This window comes from Ranitomeya variabilis, chromosome 8 (genome assembly GCF_051348905.1).
Source record: "Ranitomeya variabilis isolate aRanVar5 chromosome 8, aRanVar5.hap1, whole genome shotgun sequence".
Lineage (NCBI taxonomy): Eukaryota > Metazoa > Chordata > Amphibia > Anura > Dendrobatidae > Ranitomeya > Ranitomeya variabilis.
The window spans coordinates 112,614,463-112,631,214 of NC_135239.1; the positions used below are offsets into that span (position 1 = coordinate 112,614,463).

Below are 16,752 nucleotides of genomic sequence, written 5' to 3' on the forward strand. Positions count from 1 at the left end.
TCTATTTAACTCCACTCAAATCGTTACTCCATGCCAGCTGTCAATGTTCTAGTACTGGTTCAGATCTCTCCTGGATCTTTCTGAGGACCTGTCTACTCCAGCAAAAGCTAAGTTCCGGCTTGTTCATTTGTTACTTATGTTTTTTCTTGCTAAGTTCTAGTCCAGCTTGCTATCATGAAACTGCCTGGCTAGCTGGAAGCTCTGGGGGTGCAGAGTGGCACCACCGCACCGTGAGTCGGTGCGGGGGTATTTTTTGCACACTCTGCGTGGTTTTTGTAGTTTGTTGTGTTGACCGCAAAGATCCCTTTTCTATCCTCAATCTGTTTAGTTAGACTGGCCTCTCTTTGCTAAAGCCTATTTCATCCTGTGTTTGTGATTTCCTCTTAACTCACAGTCAATACTTGTGGGGGGCTGCTTTTACCTTTGGGGAAATTTCTCTGAGGCAAGTGAGGCTTTGTTTCCTTTCTTTAGGGGTAGTTAGCTCTTAGGCTGTGAAGAGGCGTCTAGGCAGAGTCAGGCATGCTCCACGGCTATTTCTAGTTGTGTTGATAGGAGTAGGGTTTGCGGTCAGCAGAGTTCCCATTTCCCCAGAGCTCGTCCCGATTCCGTGTTTAACTATCAGGTCATTCCTGGTGCACCTAACCACCAGGTCCATAACAGCTGCCTATCCTTTGGGGGTCTGCTCTGAGGCAAGGTAGCATTCCTATTTCCATCTATAGGGGTATTTAGTCCTCTGGCTGTGTCGAGGTGTCTAGGGTATGTTAGGCACACCCCACGGCTACTTCTAGTTGCGGTGTTAGTTCAGGATTTGCGGTCAGTACAGGTTCCACCGACTCCAGAGAAAGTTTCATGTGGCTCAAGGTCACCAGATCCTAACAGTACAACTGGCCCATAAAGAGTTAAATGCATCTCAGAAGAAGGGAAGAAAGGTGTTGAGCCATTTTTTTTTCTGCAGTCTGTTTTGTCTTTTTTTCCCTCTTTATTTATGGGTGGCTGAGGAGTCTTGTGCCAGCATGGATGTTCAGGAATTAGCTTCTCGTGTAGACCAGCTTGCTGCTAGGGTACAGGGTATTTCTGATTATATTGTTCAGACTCCTGCTTTAGAGACGAAGTTTCCTACTCCTGATTTGTTTTTTGGTGATAGGTCCAAATTTTGGGGTTTTAAAAACAATTGTAAACTGTTTTTTGCTCTGAGACCGCGATCCTCCAGTGATTCCATTCAGCAGGTTAAAATTGTCATCTCCCTGCTGGGTGGCGATCCACAGGATTTGGCATTTTCCCTGAAATCTGGGAATCCGGCCTTGCTTAATGTAGATTCCTTTTTTCAGGCTTTAGGATTATTATATGATGAACCGAATTCTGTGGATCAAGCGGAGTAAACCTTGTTGGCCCTGTCTCAGGGTCAAGAGGCGGCAGAATTGTTTTGTCAGAAATTTAGAAAATGGTCTGTGTTGACTAAATGGAATGATGATGCTTGGGCGGCAATTTTCAGAAAGGGTCTTTCTGAATCTTTTAAAGATGTTATGGTGGGGTTTCCCACGCCTTCCGGTCTGAGTGATTCTATGTCTCTGACCATTCAGATTGATCGGCGCTTGCGGGAGCATCAAACTGTGGCTTCTTATGTCATTTCAGTCTGTCCTAAGCGGAGAAAAAGGATCGCTAGTTCATTTACTATCAGTACTGTACAACCTAAATTTCTGTTATCGGTGTCCTTGATCTGCTCATTGTCATCATTTTCTGTCATGGCGTTTGTGTATTCAGGCGCCGCCTTGAACTTAATGGATTTTGAGTTTGCCAGGCGTTGTGGTTTTCCCTTGCAGCCTTTGCAGAACCCTATTCCTTTAAAGGGGATTGATGCTACACCTTTGGCTAAAAATAAGCCCCAGTTTTGGACACAGGTGACCATGCACATGGCGCAAGCCCATCAGGAAGATTGTCGATTTCTGGTGTTGCATAATTTGCATGATGTTATCGTGCTGGGTTTGCCGTGGTTGCAGGTACATAATCCTGTGTTGGATTGGAAATCTATGTCTGTGACTAGTTGGGGTTGTCAGGGGGTTCATAATGATGTTCCTTTGATGTCAATCTCCTCTTCTTCCTCTTCTGAAATTCCAGAGTTTTTGTCTGATTTTCAGGATGTATTCAATGAGCCCAAGTCCAGTTCCCTTCCACCGCACAGGGACTGTGATTGTGCGATTGACTTATTTCCAGGCAGTACGTTTCCTAAGGGCCGACTTTTCAACCTGTCTGTGCGTGAACATACCGCCATGCGGAGTTATGTTAAGGAGTCTTTGGAGAAAGGGCATATTCGGCCATCTTCTTCGCCGTTGGGAGCAGGTTTTTTTTTTTGTTGCTAAGAAGGATGGCTCCTTGAGACCTTGTATTGATTATCGCCTCTTGAATAAGATCACGGTCAAGTTTCAATACCCTTTACCTTTGCTTTCCGATTTGTTTGCTAGGATTAAGGGGGCTAGTTGGTTTACGAAGATTGACCTTCGGGGGGCATATAATCTTGTTCGTATTAAACAGGGTGATGAATGGAAAACTGCGTTTAATACGCCCGAAGGCCATTTTGAATACCTTGTGATGCCATTCGGGCTCACTAACGCTCCATCTGTTTTTCAATCGTTCATGCATGATATCTTCCGGACTTATATTGATAAATTCTTGATTGTATATTTGGACGATATTTAGATTTTTTCCGATGATTGGAAGTCTCACGTGGAACAGGTCAGGATGGTATTTCAGATCCTTCGTGACAATGCTTTGTTTGTGAAGGGGTCTAAGTGTCTTTTTGGGGTGCAGAAGGTTTCTTTTTTGGGCTTTATTTTTTCTCCCTCATCTATGGAGATGGATCCGGTTAAGGTTCAGGCCATTCATGATTGGATTCAACCCACATCCGTGAAGAGCCTTCAGAAATTTTTGGGTTTTGCAAATTTTTATCGCCGTTTCATTGCTAACTTCTCCAGCGTGGTTAAACCCTTGACTGATTTGCGAAAAAAGGCGCTGATGTGGCGAATTGGTCCTCTGCGACTGTCTCTGCCTTTCAGGAGCTTAAACGCCGATTTACTTCTGCTCCGGTGTTGCGCCAACCAGATGTTTCTCTTCCGTTTCAGGTTGAGATTGATGCTTCTGAGATTGGGGCAGGGGCCGTTTTGTCTCAGAGGGATTCTGTTGGTTCTTTGATGAAACCGTGTGCCTTTTTCTCCCGCAAGTTTTCGCCTGCTGAACGCAATTATGATGTTGGCAATCAGGAGTTGTTGGCTATGAAGTGGGCGTTTGAGGAGTGGCGACATTGGCTTGAGGGAGCTAAGCACCGTATTGTGGTCCTGACCGATCATAAGAATTTGATTTACCTCGAGTCTGCCAAACGGCTGAGTCCTAGACAGGCTCGATGGTCCTTGTTTTTTTCCCGTTTTGATTTTGTGGTTTCGTATCTTCCGGGTTCTAAGAATATTAAGGCTGATGCCCTTTCTAGGAGTTTTTGCCTGATTCTCCTGAGGTCCTTGAACCGGTCGGTATTCTGAAAGAAGGGGTGGTCCTTTCTGCCATTTCCCCTGATTTACGGCGGGTTCTTCAGGAATTTCAGGCTGATAGACTTGACCGCTGTCCTGTGGGGAAATTGTTTGTTCCTGACAGATGGACTAGTAGAGTGATTTCTGAGGTTCACTGTTCTGTGTTGGCTGGTCATCCTGGTATTTTTGGTACCAGAGATTTGGTTGGTAGGTCCTTTTGGTGACCTTCGTTGCCACGTGATGTGCGTTCTTTTGTGCAGTCCTGTGGGACTTGTGCGCGGGCCAAGCCTTGTTGTTCCCGTGCTAGTGGGTTACTTTTGCCATTGCCGGTCCCTGAGAGGCCCTGGACGCATATTTCTATGGATTTTATTTCTGATCTTCCGGTTTCCCAGAGGATGTCGGTTATCTGGGTTGTTTGTGACCGGTTTTCTAAGATGGTTCATTTGGTGCCTTTGCCTAAATTGCCTTCCTCTTCAGAGTTGGTTCCGTTGTTTTTTCAGCATGTGGTTCGTTTGCATGGTATTCCGGAGAATATTGTGTCTGACAGAGGTTCCCAGTTTGTTTCTAGGTTTTGGCGGGCCTTTTGTGCTAGGCTGGGCATTGATTTGTCTTTTTCTTCTGCATTTCATCCTCAGACAAATGGCCAGACTGAGCGAACTAATCAGACTTTGGAGACTTATTTGAGATGCTTTGTGTCTGCCGATCAGGATGATTGGGTGGCCTTTTTGCCGTTGGCCGAGTTTGCCCTTAATAATCGGGCTAGTTCGGCTACTTTGGTTTCACCTTTTTTTTGTAATTTTGGTTTTCATCCTCGTTTTTCTTCTGGGCAGGTTGAGCCTTCTGACTGTCCTCGTGTGGATTCTGTGGTTGACAGGTTGCAGCAGACTGTGGTGGACAATTTGGTGTTGTCTCAGGAGGAGGCTCAACGTTTTGCTAACCGTCGTCGGTGTGTTGGTTCCCGGCTTCGGGTTAGGGATTTGGTTTGGTTGTCTTCCCATCATGTTCCTATGAAGTTCTCTTCCCCTAAGTTTAAGCCTCGGTTTATTGGTCCTTATAGGATTTCTGAGATTATTAATCCGGTGTCTTTTCGATTGGCGCTTCCGGCCTCCTTTGCTATCCATAATGTCTTCCATAGATCTTTATAGCGGAAATATGTGGTGCCCGTTGTTCACTCTGTTGATCCTCCGGCCCCTGTTTTGGTTGATGGGTAGTTGGAGTATATGGTTGAGAAGATTTTGGATTCTCGTTTTTCGAGGCGGAGGCTTCAGTACCTTGTCAAATGGAAGGGTTATGGCCAGGAGGATAATTCTTGGGTTTTTGCTTCTGATGTCCATGCTGCTGATTTGGTTCATGCTTTTCATCTGGCTCGTCCTGATCGGCCTGGGGGCTCTGATGAGGGTTCGGTGACCCCTCCTCAAGGGGGGGGTACTGTTGTGAATTCTGCTTTTGGGCTCCCTCCGGTGGTTGTAGGTGGTAATGCAGTTGCCCCTGAGTTGCAGTCCTGGTCAGGTGTATCTGCTGATTGCAGTTCTGACTGGGGTATTTAGGCATGCAGGATTCATTAGTCCTTGCCAGTTGTCAATTGTTGTTGGGAGGTTTAGGACCTCTGCCTGGTTCCTCCTGTCTTTTTGCCAAATCAGCAAAGATAAGTGTCTGGTTTTTTTTTCTGTGGCACACATGCTGTGTGCTTCACAATTCAGTGCTATTCTTTGTGTTTTCTTGTCCAGCTTAGATTGTGTCAGTATTTTCTCAGTCTTGTTGGATTCTCTGGAGTGGCAGATATACATTCCATGTCTTTAGTTAGATTGTGGAACTTTTTGTATTATCTGCTGTGGATATTTTTGGAAGGGTTTTAATACTGACCGCCTAGTAATCTGTCCTATCCTTTCCTATTTAGCTAGAGTGGCCTCTTTTGCTAAATCCTGTTTTCTACCTGCGTGTGTCTATTCTTCTCCTACTCACAGTCATTATTCATGGGGGGCTGCCTATCCTTTGGGGGTCAGCTCTGAGGCAAGGTAGCATTCCTATTTCCATCTATAGGGGTATTTAGTCCTCCAGCTGTGTCGAGGTGTCTAGGGTATGTTAGGCACACCCCACGGCTACTTCTAGTTGCGGTGTTAGTTCAGGATTTGCGGTCAGTACAGGTTCCACCGACTCCAGAGAAAGTTTCATGCGGCTCCAAGGTCACCAGATCCTAACAGGGTGGATAGTCTGCCACACCGGACCATCCCCGTCAAGGCTGCAACCCCCTGCTCCTGCTCGCCTATGCGCACCTCTGCCCCAGTGTCGGCAAAAGTCATGTTTGGGTTCACTTTCAAGCACTCTCGAAGGGCCTGTTTTAACATGGCATCTCTCAGTCTGGTCGGCAACTGATCCTGGAGTACTACGTCAATCGGGACTATTCCCACCCCATCTTTTTTGGTCACGGCTGTGTAGATTTCCTGCAGCACATTCATGCATTGATTCACTGTCAATCTCTCTCTTTGCATACGACTGAACAGATGTGACCTCAACTCTCCTACATCTGTGGGGTCCCCATGTAACTCCTCTAATATATGCAGGACCTTGTCAAACGTGTCATGCTGTCAGGGGGTCTCAACATCACTGAATCTTTGGCCTCTCCCTCCAGTGCTATTATGGCAACCTCTGCCTTAAATGCGGGTACCATGGGGTGCATTTTCATCATTCCCCTAATACAGTCAGTCTAGCTCCACAACATGGTATTGTTCCCATTAAACTTTGGTAAGTTAGCTAACATAGCCCCCAGGGAGATGCTGGTTCTAGGGCCCCCTCCAACTGCTTGATCTGCCTCCCCCATGCCTTTGTATGACATCCTGCCGACTACGCCAATTGTAGGATGCTAATGTAAACAGAAATTAGTCCCAGGAGCGCTGAAGGAAACTCAGACAACATATGTAGTTTACCACAATGCGTTTCGACGGTAAACACCGTCTTCTTCAGGTGGGAGTTTTAATTGTAGGATGCTAGCAGGTATGTGGGACGTCATCACAGACAGGATACAAAGCAAGGGATAACAGGTTTATTTACAGGGGAGATACTCCACACACGAAGTTAAAGGTACAGTAAAATGCAACAGTTCAAACACAATAATTAGGTGGCAAGAGTATAAGGTAGTCCTCACACTGCAGCTCCTGCTGTACATTAAATAGCCCCAGCAACAGTGGGTGCAGTGCCTCCTCCTAGATGATATTGTAGTCGCTGGTTCCATCTTCTGGCGGCAGTGGTCGGTCTCCGGTACCTCCCACTGCCCCTTGTCCATATACTAATGTGGCTATTAAAGACACGGGCCACAGTCTGGTGTGAGCCCAACATGGCTCTTTAACTATATTAGCTGTCATAGCGCCATTACTCTGTCTCAGCATGGGGAGTGGAGCGGCTGCTCACCCGACTACACACTACTCTACCCTGCTCCTGCTTTTTCCTCTGTTTCGGTGTGCCCTTTTCAGGTTCTCCTCACCCCCCTGGGACAGAAGGAAGCTCTCTCTCACTAGGGTTTCCCCCAGGCTGCAGGGGAAGGTCCACCTCTCTAAAGCTTCCCCCCCGGGAACAGAGGATGCAGCCCTTTCAGTTCTGGACCCAGCATGCATGTACCCGCGGTCCGGTTTATCTCCTTACAGGAGTATCTGAAGAGGAATAACCTCAAAACCCAAGATCAGCATGGGTTTACTAGGGACCATTCCTGTCAGACTAATCTGGTAAGCTTCTATGAAGAGGTCATGTTACGATGTGACCGCAGTGGTGTGACACGACCTAACAATTGGTTGGTCACCAGATGGAAAGACACACCAGGGAACACCAGGGAAACTTTAACAAAGGTGGTCCCTGTCGGTAGGGAATGGGGGAATGGACACCTCCTGAACTCACCTGAGGATGTGCCCTGATCTTGCTATCGTCCCTATACAGGTTCTTTCACCCCGTCGCTGACCAGGATACCTTGTCCCTCACTTGCCCTACTCTTATCCCTACGTAGGAAACTGGCAGGTGAGAGCACTGGTCCCACAGCTGCACTAATACAACAAGAGGTAAGGAAAGACAGACACGAAAAAGGAACTGGGTATTAAAAACACCACACTTAGCTTTCTGCTGCAAAGCACCGCACAGCAAGAAAATGACACCAGGAAAACCGAACTCAGTTGTAGAACCACTGCTCCCAAAAAGCTACTTCTCCCAGCTAGGTCGCTGCAGAATGAACTAACACCGACAGTCAGCTGAAAAATAGGGTGACCTCTTAAAGGATGGTGGGAATGGTCACCACTAACATCAGCTGACCCAGCAGCAATGCAATATACCAGCAGGCCACCGGGGAAACTGCATTAACCCCTGATGACCTGAAAGGAAAAAGGTTTTGAACTGAGGGAAACCAGATCTGCCACAAATCCAAAAATGGGTCATGACTGGTAAGTTCCAGACTGGACCAAGGAAATGCAGTGGACGTGGCTTATATGGACTTTTCAAAAGCTTTTGATACAGTGTCACACAAAAGGTTGATAAATAAAATGAGAACAATGGGAATAGGAGAAAATATGTGTAAGTGGGTTAAAAACTGGCTGAGGGATAGGAAACAAAGGGTGGTTATTAATGGAGCACACTCGGACTGGGTCGCGGTTAGCAGTGGGGTACCACAATGGTCAGTGTTGGGCTGCCTCTTTTTAACATGTTTATTTATGACCTTGTAGAGGGCATACAGAGTAGAATTTCAATTTTTGCAGATGACACTAAACTCTGCAGAGTAATCAATACAGAGGTGGCCAATTTCCTATTAAAGGAGGATTTATGTAAACTAGTAGCTTGGGCTGATACATGGCAAATGAGCATTAATGGGGATAAATGTAAGGTCATACACTTGGGCAGAAGAAATAAGATGTATAATTATGTGCTTAATTGTAAAACATTGGGCAAAACTGTCACTGAAAAAGACCTGGGGGTATGGGCAGGGTCCTCTCTCCTTCTGTACTTGTGTGTGCCTTTTTTTGCTCATGTCTATTGTACTTGTCTATATTTGCCCCTTTCATGTGTAAAGCACCATGGAATAAATGGGGCTATTAAAATGTATAATAATAATATAATAATATTAATAATGTGTGGATCAGAGGCGTATCTTGGGGGGGCAGCTGGGGTAAGTGCCCCGGGCGCAGCCGACAGGGGGGTGCGGCAATCCAAAGTGTCTCCCCCTGTGGCTGCATTCTGCCACCCCCTGGACTGGGAGTTGGCAGTTCTCCAAGCCATCTGTCAATCTGACAGCCGGCACAGAGAAGCTGCAGTGCGCCGGCTCCCAGGGAGCAATTGTACTCGCGTCTAACAGCTGCGAGTACAATTGAGGCTCTGACCGCTGGGCCAGAGTGACGCCAGCAGCGTGATCAGGTCATGTGATTACGCTGCTAACATCACTGTCCGTCGCACAGGAGAGAGAAGAGACTTGATAGTAAGTACTCCTGTAATTGTGGAGCTGAAGACACCGAAGAGTCAGTGTGGGGTGGGTGTATGTGAATATTTATTCAGTGTGTGTGTTTATTTCTTCAGTGTTTGGGGGGAGATTTATTCAGTGTGTGTGTGTGTGTGTGTGTGTGTGTGTGTGTGTGTGTGTGTGTGTGTGTGTGTGTGTGTGTGTGTGTGTGGGGGAGATTTATTCAGTGTGTGTGCCTGTGTGTTGGGGGGTCAGGATTTACTCTGTGTTGGGGGTCAGGGATTTATTCAGTGTGTGTGGCTGGGTCAGGGATTTATTTAGTGTGTGTGTGTGTGTGTGTGTGTGTGTGATTTATTCAGTATGTGTGTCTATGTGTTGGGGGGTCAGGATTTATTCTGTGTGTTGGGGTCAGGATTTAGTCAGTGTGTTGGGGGTCAGGGATTTATTCAGTGTGTGTGTGTGAGATGTACTCAGTGTGTGGGGGTGGGGATTTATTCAGTGTGTGTGTGTGGCTGGGGTTAGGGATTTATTCAGTGTGTGTGTGTGGTTAGGGATTTATTCAGTGTGAGATGTACTCAGTGTGTGGGGGGTGGGGATTTATTGAGTGTGTGTGTATGGCTGGGGTCAGGGATTTATTCAGTGGTGTGTGTGGTTAGGGATTTATTCAGTGTGTGTGTGTGGCTGGGGTTAGGGATTTATTCAGTGTGTGTGTGTGTGTGGTTAGGGATTTGTTCAGTGTGAGATGTACTCAGTGTGTGGGGGGTGGGGATTTATTCAGTGTGTGTGTGTCTGTGTGTTAGGGGGGTTAGGATTTATTACGTTTGTGGGGGGTTAGGGATTTATTCAGTGTGCGTGTGTGTGTGTGTGTGTGTGTGGGTGATTTATTCAGTGTGTGTGTGTGATTAGGGATTTATTCAGGGTGTGTGAAAGGGAGGTTCTGGGATTTATTCATTGTGTGTGTGTGGGGGATCGGATTTATTCAATGTGTGTGTGTGAGCACGGGGGATTTATTCATTGTGTGTGTACTTATTCAGTGTGTGTATGGGGATTTATTCAGTGTTTGGGGGGGCTGGGAATTTATTCAATTTGTATGTGGGGGTGCGGGAATTTATTTAGTGAGTGTGAGCCACGGTGCATTTATTCTGCATGGAGGGGGATGGATTTATTTTCTGTGTGGAGGAGAATGGATTTATTCTGTCGGAAGGGGAGTGGATATATTCTGTGGGGGGTGAGTGGGGAGACGGGGGTGGACACAGTAGCGAAGGGAAAAATGTGTGCTGACACAGTATTGGGATCGAGGGTGATGGGATGTGTGAGGATTAACTATGGGAACGAGGGTAATGGGATGGGTGTGGACACAGTATGGGGAGTCGGGGGCATATGTGAGGAGGAAATATGGAGAGCGAAGGGGTATATAAGTGAGGAGACAGTATAGTTAGCAGGGGGATGTACATGAGGAGTCTACAAGAAATATGTGCAGACAGTATGGGGGGAGGAAAGTGTGAGTGGGCACAGAATTGATACTGAGTAGTGTGAGGGTAACAGCCAGGAGGAGACAGTATGCCAAGTAGGAGGAGTGTAATGAAGCAGCACAGTAAAGAGACTGGGCTCTATAGGAGGGACACAGTATGAGAAGACAGTGTGAAGTATGGAAAAGAGAGAGGGCAGTGTGGAGGGCATGTACCATGAGAGGGACAGTGAGGGTCATATTATGTGATGGGAATATAGTGAGGGGCAATTATTTAGTTAGGGGCTCAGCTTAGGGCAGGTATTTTTATTCAGGAGCATTATAATAACACTGCTATCTTTAAGGGCGTTGTGTCGGGATGTGCTGCAGTAGACCGGAGAAGATGGAAGTCAGCAGAAACAAGCTCTGGCTGTGGATGAGAAGAGTCATCATGGCATCTGGACAAGATAAAGATGAAAAGAAAGAGGCGACTCCAGAAACAACGTCATCTATCAGGTACCTGGATGTAAATGTGTTTTTTTTGTGATACTGACTAATTCTCATATTGTTATTTATGTTAGGAGCATTAAAGGGGTTGATCAAGTTTGTGATATGTCTGCAGTCATACTTTGTGACTGCAGACTTCTGAATTCTCACAGTGCGCACTGCACGCTGTCAGGATTCTCTGGTGTTGGCAAATTGCATACATGTGGTCACTTGCTTACTACACATGTGTGGCCTCACTCAATGAAAATGAATTGACTGAAGTCAGGCAGGTCTAGTCGGAATGTGGCCAGAAGTATACAAATCACATACTTGTGCTGTCATGGCCGTCCACTCTTGCCACTGGCAAGGGAGAATCCTAAAAGTGTGCAGTGCTTGCTCTGTGAGAATTCAGAAGCCTGCAGTCACATAGAATGACTGCAGACTTTCACCTAAATTATAAAATGAAGCTCTGTAGCCAGTCCTAAAAACATGTAATATCCTAACTGTCAGGATTCAGCTCTGCTTTCAGGTTCCAGCAGTCATCACATGGCCACTTCACTCACATGTGATTTTCATACTTACTGCTACGTGACAATGAGGAGTTCTTCCTGCTTCTCTCAGTTTTTCACTGGACATTGAGAGAATTAGGAAGAGCAGCTCATCGACACGTGGCTAAGTGTGCAAACTGCATATGTGCTGGGGGGCGCCAAACTGAATTCTTGCCCTGGGTGCCAGAAAACCTAGATACACCTGTGGGGTGAATGGCAAGCTCATAATTAGTGTCTAGTGTCAGGCAGCTGCTGCAAGGGTAAATAAAATAATGGGATGCATTAAAAGAGGCATAGATGCTCATGAGGAGAACATAATTTTACCTCTATACAAGTCACTAGTTCGACCACACTTAGAATACTGTGCACAGTTCTGGTCTCCGGTGTATAAGAAAGACATAGCTGAACTAGAGCGGGTGCAGAGAAGAGCGACCAAGGTTATTAGAGGACTGGGGGGTCTGCAATACCAAGATAGGTTATTACACTTGGGGCTGTTTAGTTTGGAAAAATGAAGGCTAAGGGGTGATCTTATTTTAATGTATAAATATATGAGGGGACAGTACAAAGACCTTTCTGATGATCTTTTTACTCGTAGACCAGAGACAGGGACAAGGGGGCATCCTCTACGTCTGGAGGAAAGAAGGTTTAAGCATAATAACAGACGCGGATTCTTTACTGTAAGAGCAGTGAGACTATGGAACTCTCTGCTGTATGATGTTGTAATGAGTGATTCGTTACTTAAATTTAAGAGGGGACTGGATACCTTTCTGGAAAAGTATAATGTTACAGGGTATATACACTAGATTCCTTGATAGGGCGTTGATCCAGGGAACTAGTCTGATTGCCGTATGTGGAGTCGGGAAGGAATTTTTTTCCCTAATGTGGAGCTTACTCTTTGCCACATGGGTTTTTTTTGCCTTCCTCTGGATCAACATGTTAGGGCATGTTAGGTTAGGCTATGGGTTGAACTAGATGGACTTAAAAGTCTTCCTTCAACCTTAAAAACTATGTTACTATGTTACTATGTGTGCAAAACTTTTACATGCAGTCATATGATTGCTTATTTGGACTGAAAATTCCAGGGAATCATGACAGTATGCACACTACATGCTGTCACAATTCAGAAGTCTGCAGTCACACTAAGGCAAACTTAGGTAACCTTTTAACTTTTCTTTACAGGAAATATATATATAGATATATATAGATATATATATTGGTACCGTGTTAGCTAGTAGATAGAAAAATATTTAGAATTGAGAGTCCTCAGTGGTTAAAAAGTATCAACCACTGAGGACTCTCAATTCTAAACATTTTTCTAACTTTTCTTTGTAATTCTTGACAATTGTCAGTAAACTATAGACTTTGCAATAGTTAACTTGACTTAGATAATGCAGCACTGGGATATCATGACACAATAAAGTGTAGTGTTATGACATCCAGCTTTACATAGCTGAATAGCTTGTGCTACCTTACATTATCTGACCTCTCTTGAGTGAGATAGGGCTCAGTAACCTTGGCTACATCTGTAACCTAGTTTGTCGTTTCCCATAGTAGAAGTAATTCATTATCAGCACACATACATACATGTGTATAACTGAAGACTGCAGCTGCATCTCTCTGTAGAATTGTACCGATATTTTGCAGATTTTCATCAACAGTGCCATTCTCCTTCTCTTTCTTATTCATTTCAGTCAGAATTTCATCCACTCTGTCCTTAATTTTCTCTTGCTGTTTTGTGATATTTTTAGAAATAACCTGTATCATATAAGACAATTTAAATTAATACTTTAGTACATAGATGCTAAGTTAGTTGAATTAAATAGTTTGACAACATTGTGACACACATTTAAACATTAACAGACCATGGGAGACAAGTTCTAAGTCATCAGTTAGACATTTGTTTTCTACTCGCATGTGTAAAACAAGAGGCCAACTTTTAAAAGTGTGCTAGATCAGATTTTCCACAGTGTTTGGTCAGTATTTCAGTTTATACCATCAATGTTTCATCAGTGAATTTCATCTCTGCAAAAAAGAAAAAAACCCAAAAACATTGGCAAGTTTCTAGCCATTATAATGTTAACCCCTTCACGACCTATGGCGTATAGGTATGTTGGCTCCCTCTCTTTGAGGCGGGCTCTAGCACTGAGATTTTTGATCTGCTGTCATGTGAACTCTAACAGCTAAGGGTGGAATCGCCATCCACCCGCGGCTGTTAACATGTTAAAAGCTGCTGTCAATCTCTGGCAGCGGCATTTGATTTGCACTTAATGGCAGCGTGTCACAAACCCGTCTGCGCCTCTGTCACATAGGTTGGCATGACAGCCAGGGGTCTGCATAAGATAGTCTAAGATAGTAGATGATCATTTTTGCTACACATAAACGATCGGATGATTGCAACCTCAAGTCTCCTACAGACACTACTGAAGTCAGTGAAAAGTGTAAAAAAATACTTTAATAAATATTTTAAAAATTTTAAAAATATAAACATTCAAATCACCCTTTTGGTCCATTCAAAATAAGACAACAAAAATAATAAATAAAACTACACACATTTGATATTGCTGAGTTTATAAACGCCCAATCTCTCAAAATGTAAAAGGAATTAATCCGATCGGTAAACGGCGTGACGAAAAAAAAATAAAACTGCTAGAATTAAGGCTTTTTGGTTGTCGCAACATTGCAATAAAATGCAATAACAGGCGATCAAAACATTTTATCTACCCCAAAATTGAATCAATAAAACATCATCTGGGCACACAAAAAATAAGCCTTCATCCAGTCCCATATACCAAAAAATGGAGACGTTACAGGTCTTGGAAAATGGGGCCATTTTTTTTGTTTAACCCCTTCAAGACCTTGCCCTTTTCCATTTTTGCATTCTCGTTTTTCGCTCCCCTCCTTCCCAGAGCCATAACTTTTTTATTTTTCCGTCAATGTGGCCATGTGAGGGCTTATTTTTTGCAGGACAAGTTCTACCTTTGAACAACATCAATGGTTTTAGCATGTCCTGTACTAGAAAACTGGAAAAAAAATCCAAGTGCTGTGAAATTGCAAAAAAAGTGCAATCCCACACTTATTTTTTGTTTGGCTTTTTTGCTAGGTTCACTAAATGCTAAAACTGACCTGCCATTTTGATTTTCCAGGTCATTACGAGTTCATAGACAGCAAACATGTCTAGGTTACCCTTTATCTAAGTGGTAAAGAAAAATTCCAAACTTTGCTAAAAAAAAAAATTGCGCAATTTTCCAATACCCATAGCGTCTCCATTTTCTTGATCTGTGATTGGGTGAGGGCTTATTTTTTGCGTGCCGAGCTCACGTTGTAAATTATACCATTTTGGTGCAGATACGTTCTTTTGATCGCCCGTTATTGCATTTTAATGCAATGTTGCGGCGACCAAAAAAGTAATTCTGGCATTTTGAATTTTTTTCTCGCTACGCTGTTTAGCGATCAGGTTAATCCTTTTTTTTATTGATAGCTCGGGCAATTCTGAACATGGCAATACCAAATGATGATTTAAACTTTTATATTTTTTTATTTTTTTCATATTTTTTAAAACTTTTTTTTTTAACTTTTGCCATGCTTCAATAGCCTCCATGGAAGGCTAAAAGCTAGCACAACTCGATCGGCTCCACTACATAGGAGCGATGCATAAATCGTTCCTATGTAGCTAAATTACACGCTTGCTATGAGCGCCGACCACAGGGTGGGGCTCACAGCAAGCCGGCATCAATAACCATAGAGGTCTCAAGGAGACCTCTGGTTGTTATGCCGACGCATCGCTGACCCCCGATCATGTGATGGCAGTCGGTGATGCGCTCATTTCCAGCCCGATGGCCGGAAGCGGTAGTTAAATGCCGCTGTCAGCGTTTGACAGCGGCATTTAACTAGTTAATAGCGGCGGGTGAATCGCGATTTCACCCACCGCTATTGAGGGCACATGACAGCTGACATGTCCCAGCTTTGATGCGGGCTCAGCGCCGGAGCCCACATCAAAGCGGGGGTCCCGACCTCCGCAGTACTAGTACGGCGGAGGTCGGGAAGGGGTTAACAAACTGTGGAATTTTTTTCCACAACTTAAATTAAATAGAACCTATACATGTTTGGTATCTGCGTACTTGTAATGACCTGGAGAATCATAATGGTATGTCAGTTTTAGCATTTCAAAAACGTGGTAAAAAATAGCCAAAAAACAATTGTGGAGTTGCACTTTTTTTCAATTTCACCGGACTTGGAATTTTTTTCCCATTTTTCAGTACAATGTATGATAACGTCAATGGTGCCTAAAAATTGCCATATGGCCTGAATAATAAAAAAAGTTATGGCTCTGGGAAGAAGGGGAGCAAAAAAACGTTAACACAAAAAAGGAAAATCCCAAGGTCATGCATGAAGGGGTTAAAAACAGACAGTACACGAGTAGCACCCAGATGGCTTCTGTGTGCCATCCGGGATATTCATGGATCTGTAGACTCCTATGGGTCATTTTGAACCACAACTCCAAAGTGAAATTTTCGAGGACTCATGGCTCACAAAAAAATATGGATAGAACATGTGAAAACGAATGTCTGAATTAGGCCTGAGGGTATGCGAGTACTGTGTGTTTTCCAGGAGGATTCTATATAAAAAACGTTTGCTGTTCATAGGTTCAGGTTTTTGAACTTCTTTTAATTGCTTCATGTTTCTAAAAAATGCCAAGCAGTTAAAAGTAGGGACTAGAGATGAGCCACCTCCCTAGTGTTCGGGTTCGGTTCGGTTCGTCTAACAGGGACGTGTTCGACGAACTGTTCGTCGAACACCGTCGAACCCCATTGAAACCAATGGCAGGCAAACACAAACACATACAATCACATGGAAAACACATAGAAAACACCTTAAAAGGTGTCCAAAAGCTGACAAACTGCTCAGAAGACACAACAAACACATGGAAAAGTCACAACTACATATAGTAATGCGAAAAGAAAAGAGGTGGAGGAGTAAAAGGAGGAGGAGACACAGATATAGGCATGTCATGCCCTTCTAAAATCAAGAAAGGCTGGAGTAAAAATCTAAACTCACTCTACCAACACCCAGACGTCTTGACAAAAAAAATTAAAAAAGAAATATCTTTTGGTAGAATGGCGGCGGGTCCATTAAGAACACCTTCCTTAGAAGACGTAGTGGTACCCTCGTTGGGAGTTGTGCCAAAAAATGAACCCAATACATTCAGACTAATCCACCATTTGTCATATCCAAGGGGCAGGTCAGTAAACGACAACATCGACGCGGAACCAAGTACAGTACTATGTACTGTACCTCCTTTGAAGAGGCAATCAGGTGGGTCAAGAAGTTGGT

The 16,752-nt window shown here is 44.3% G+C and overlaps 1 protein-coding gene across 3 annotated transcripts in view; it reads right to left on the bottom strand.

Annotated features, from left to right (window-relative positions):
- OLFML2B (olfactomedin like 2B) overlaps nt 1–16,752 on the bottom strand; it is a 626,988-nt gene that overhangs the window by 241,740 nt on the left and 368,496 nt on the right. For 2 of the 3 annotated variants that reach the window (XM_077278504.1, XM_077278503.1), the window contains exon 4: nt 13,006–13,176. The exons of the other annotated variant lie outside the window; for it this stretch is intronic. In XM_077278504.1, the coding sequence (XP_077134619.1) occupies nt 13,006–13,176 (171 nt within the window). The remainder of the gene's footprint in view (nt 1–13,005; nt 13,177–16,752) is intronic. 3 annotated transcript variants of the gene reach the window in all.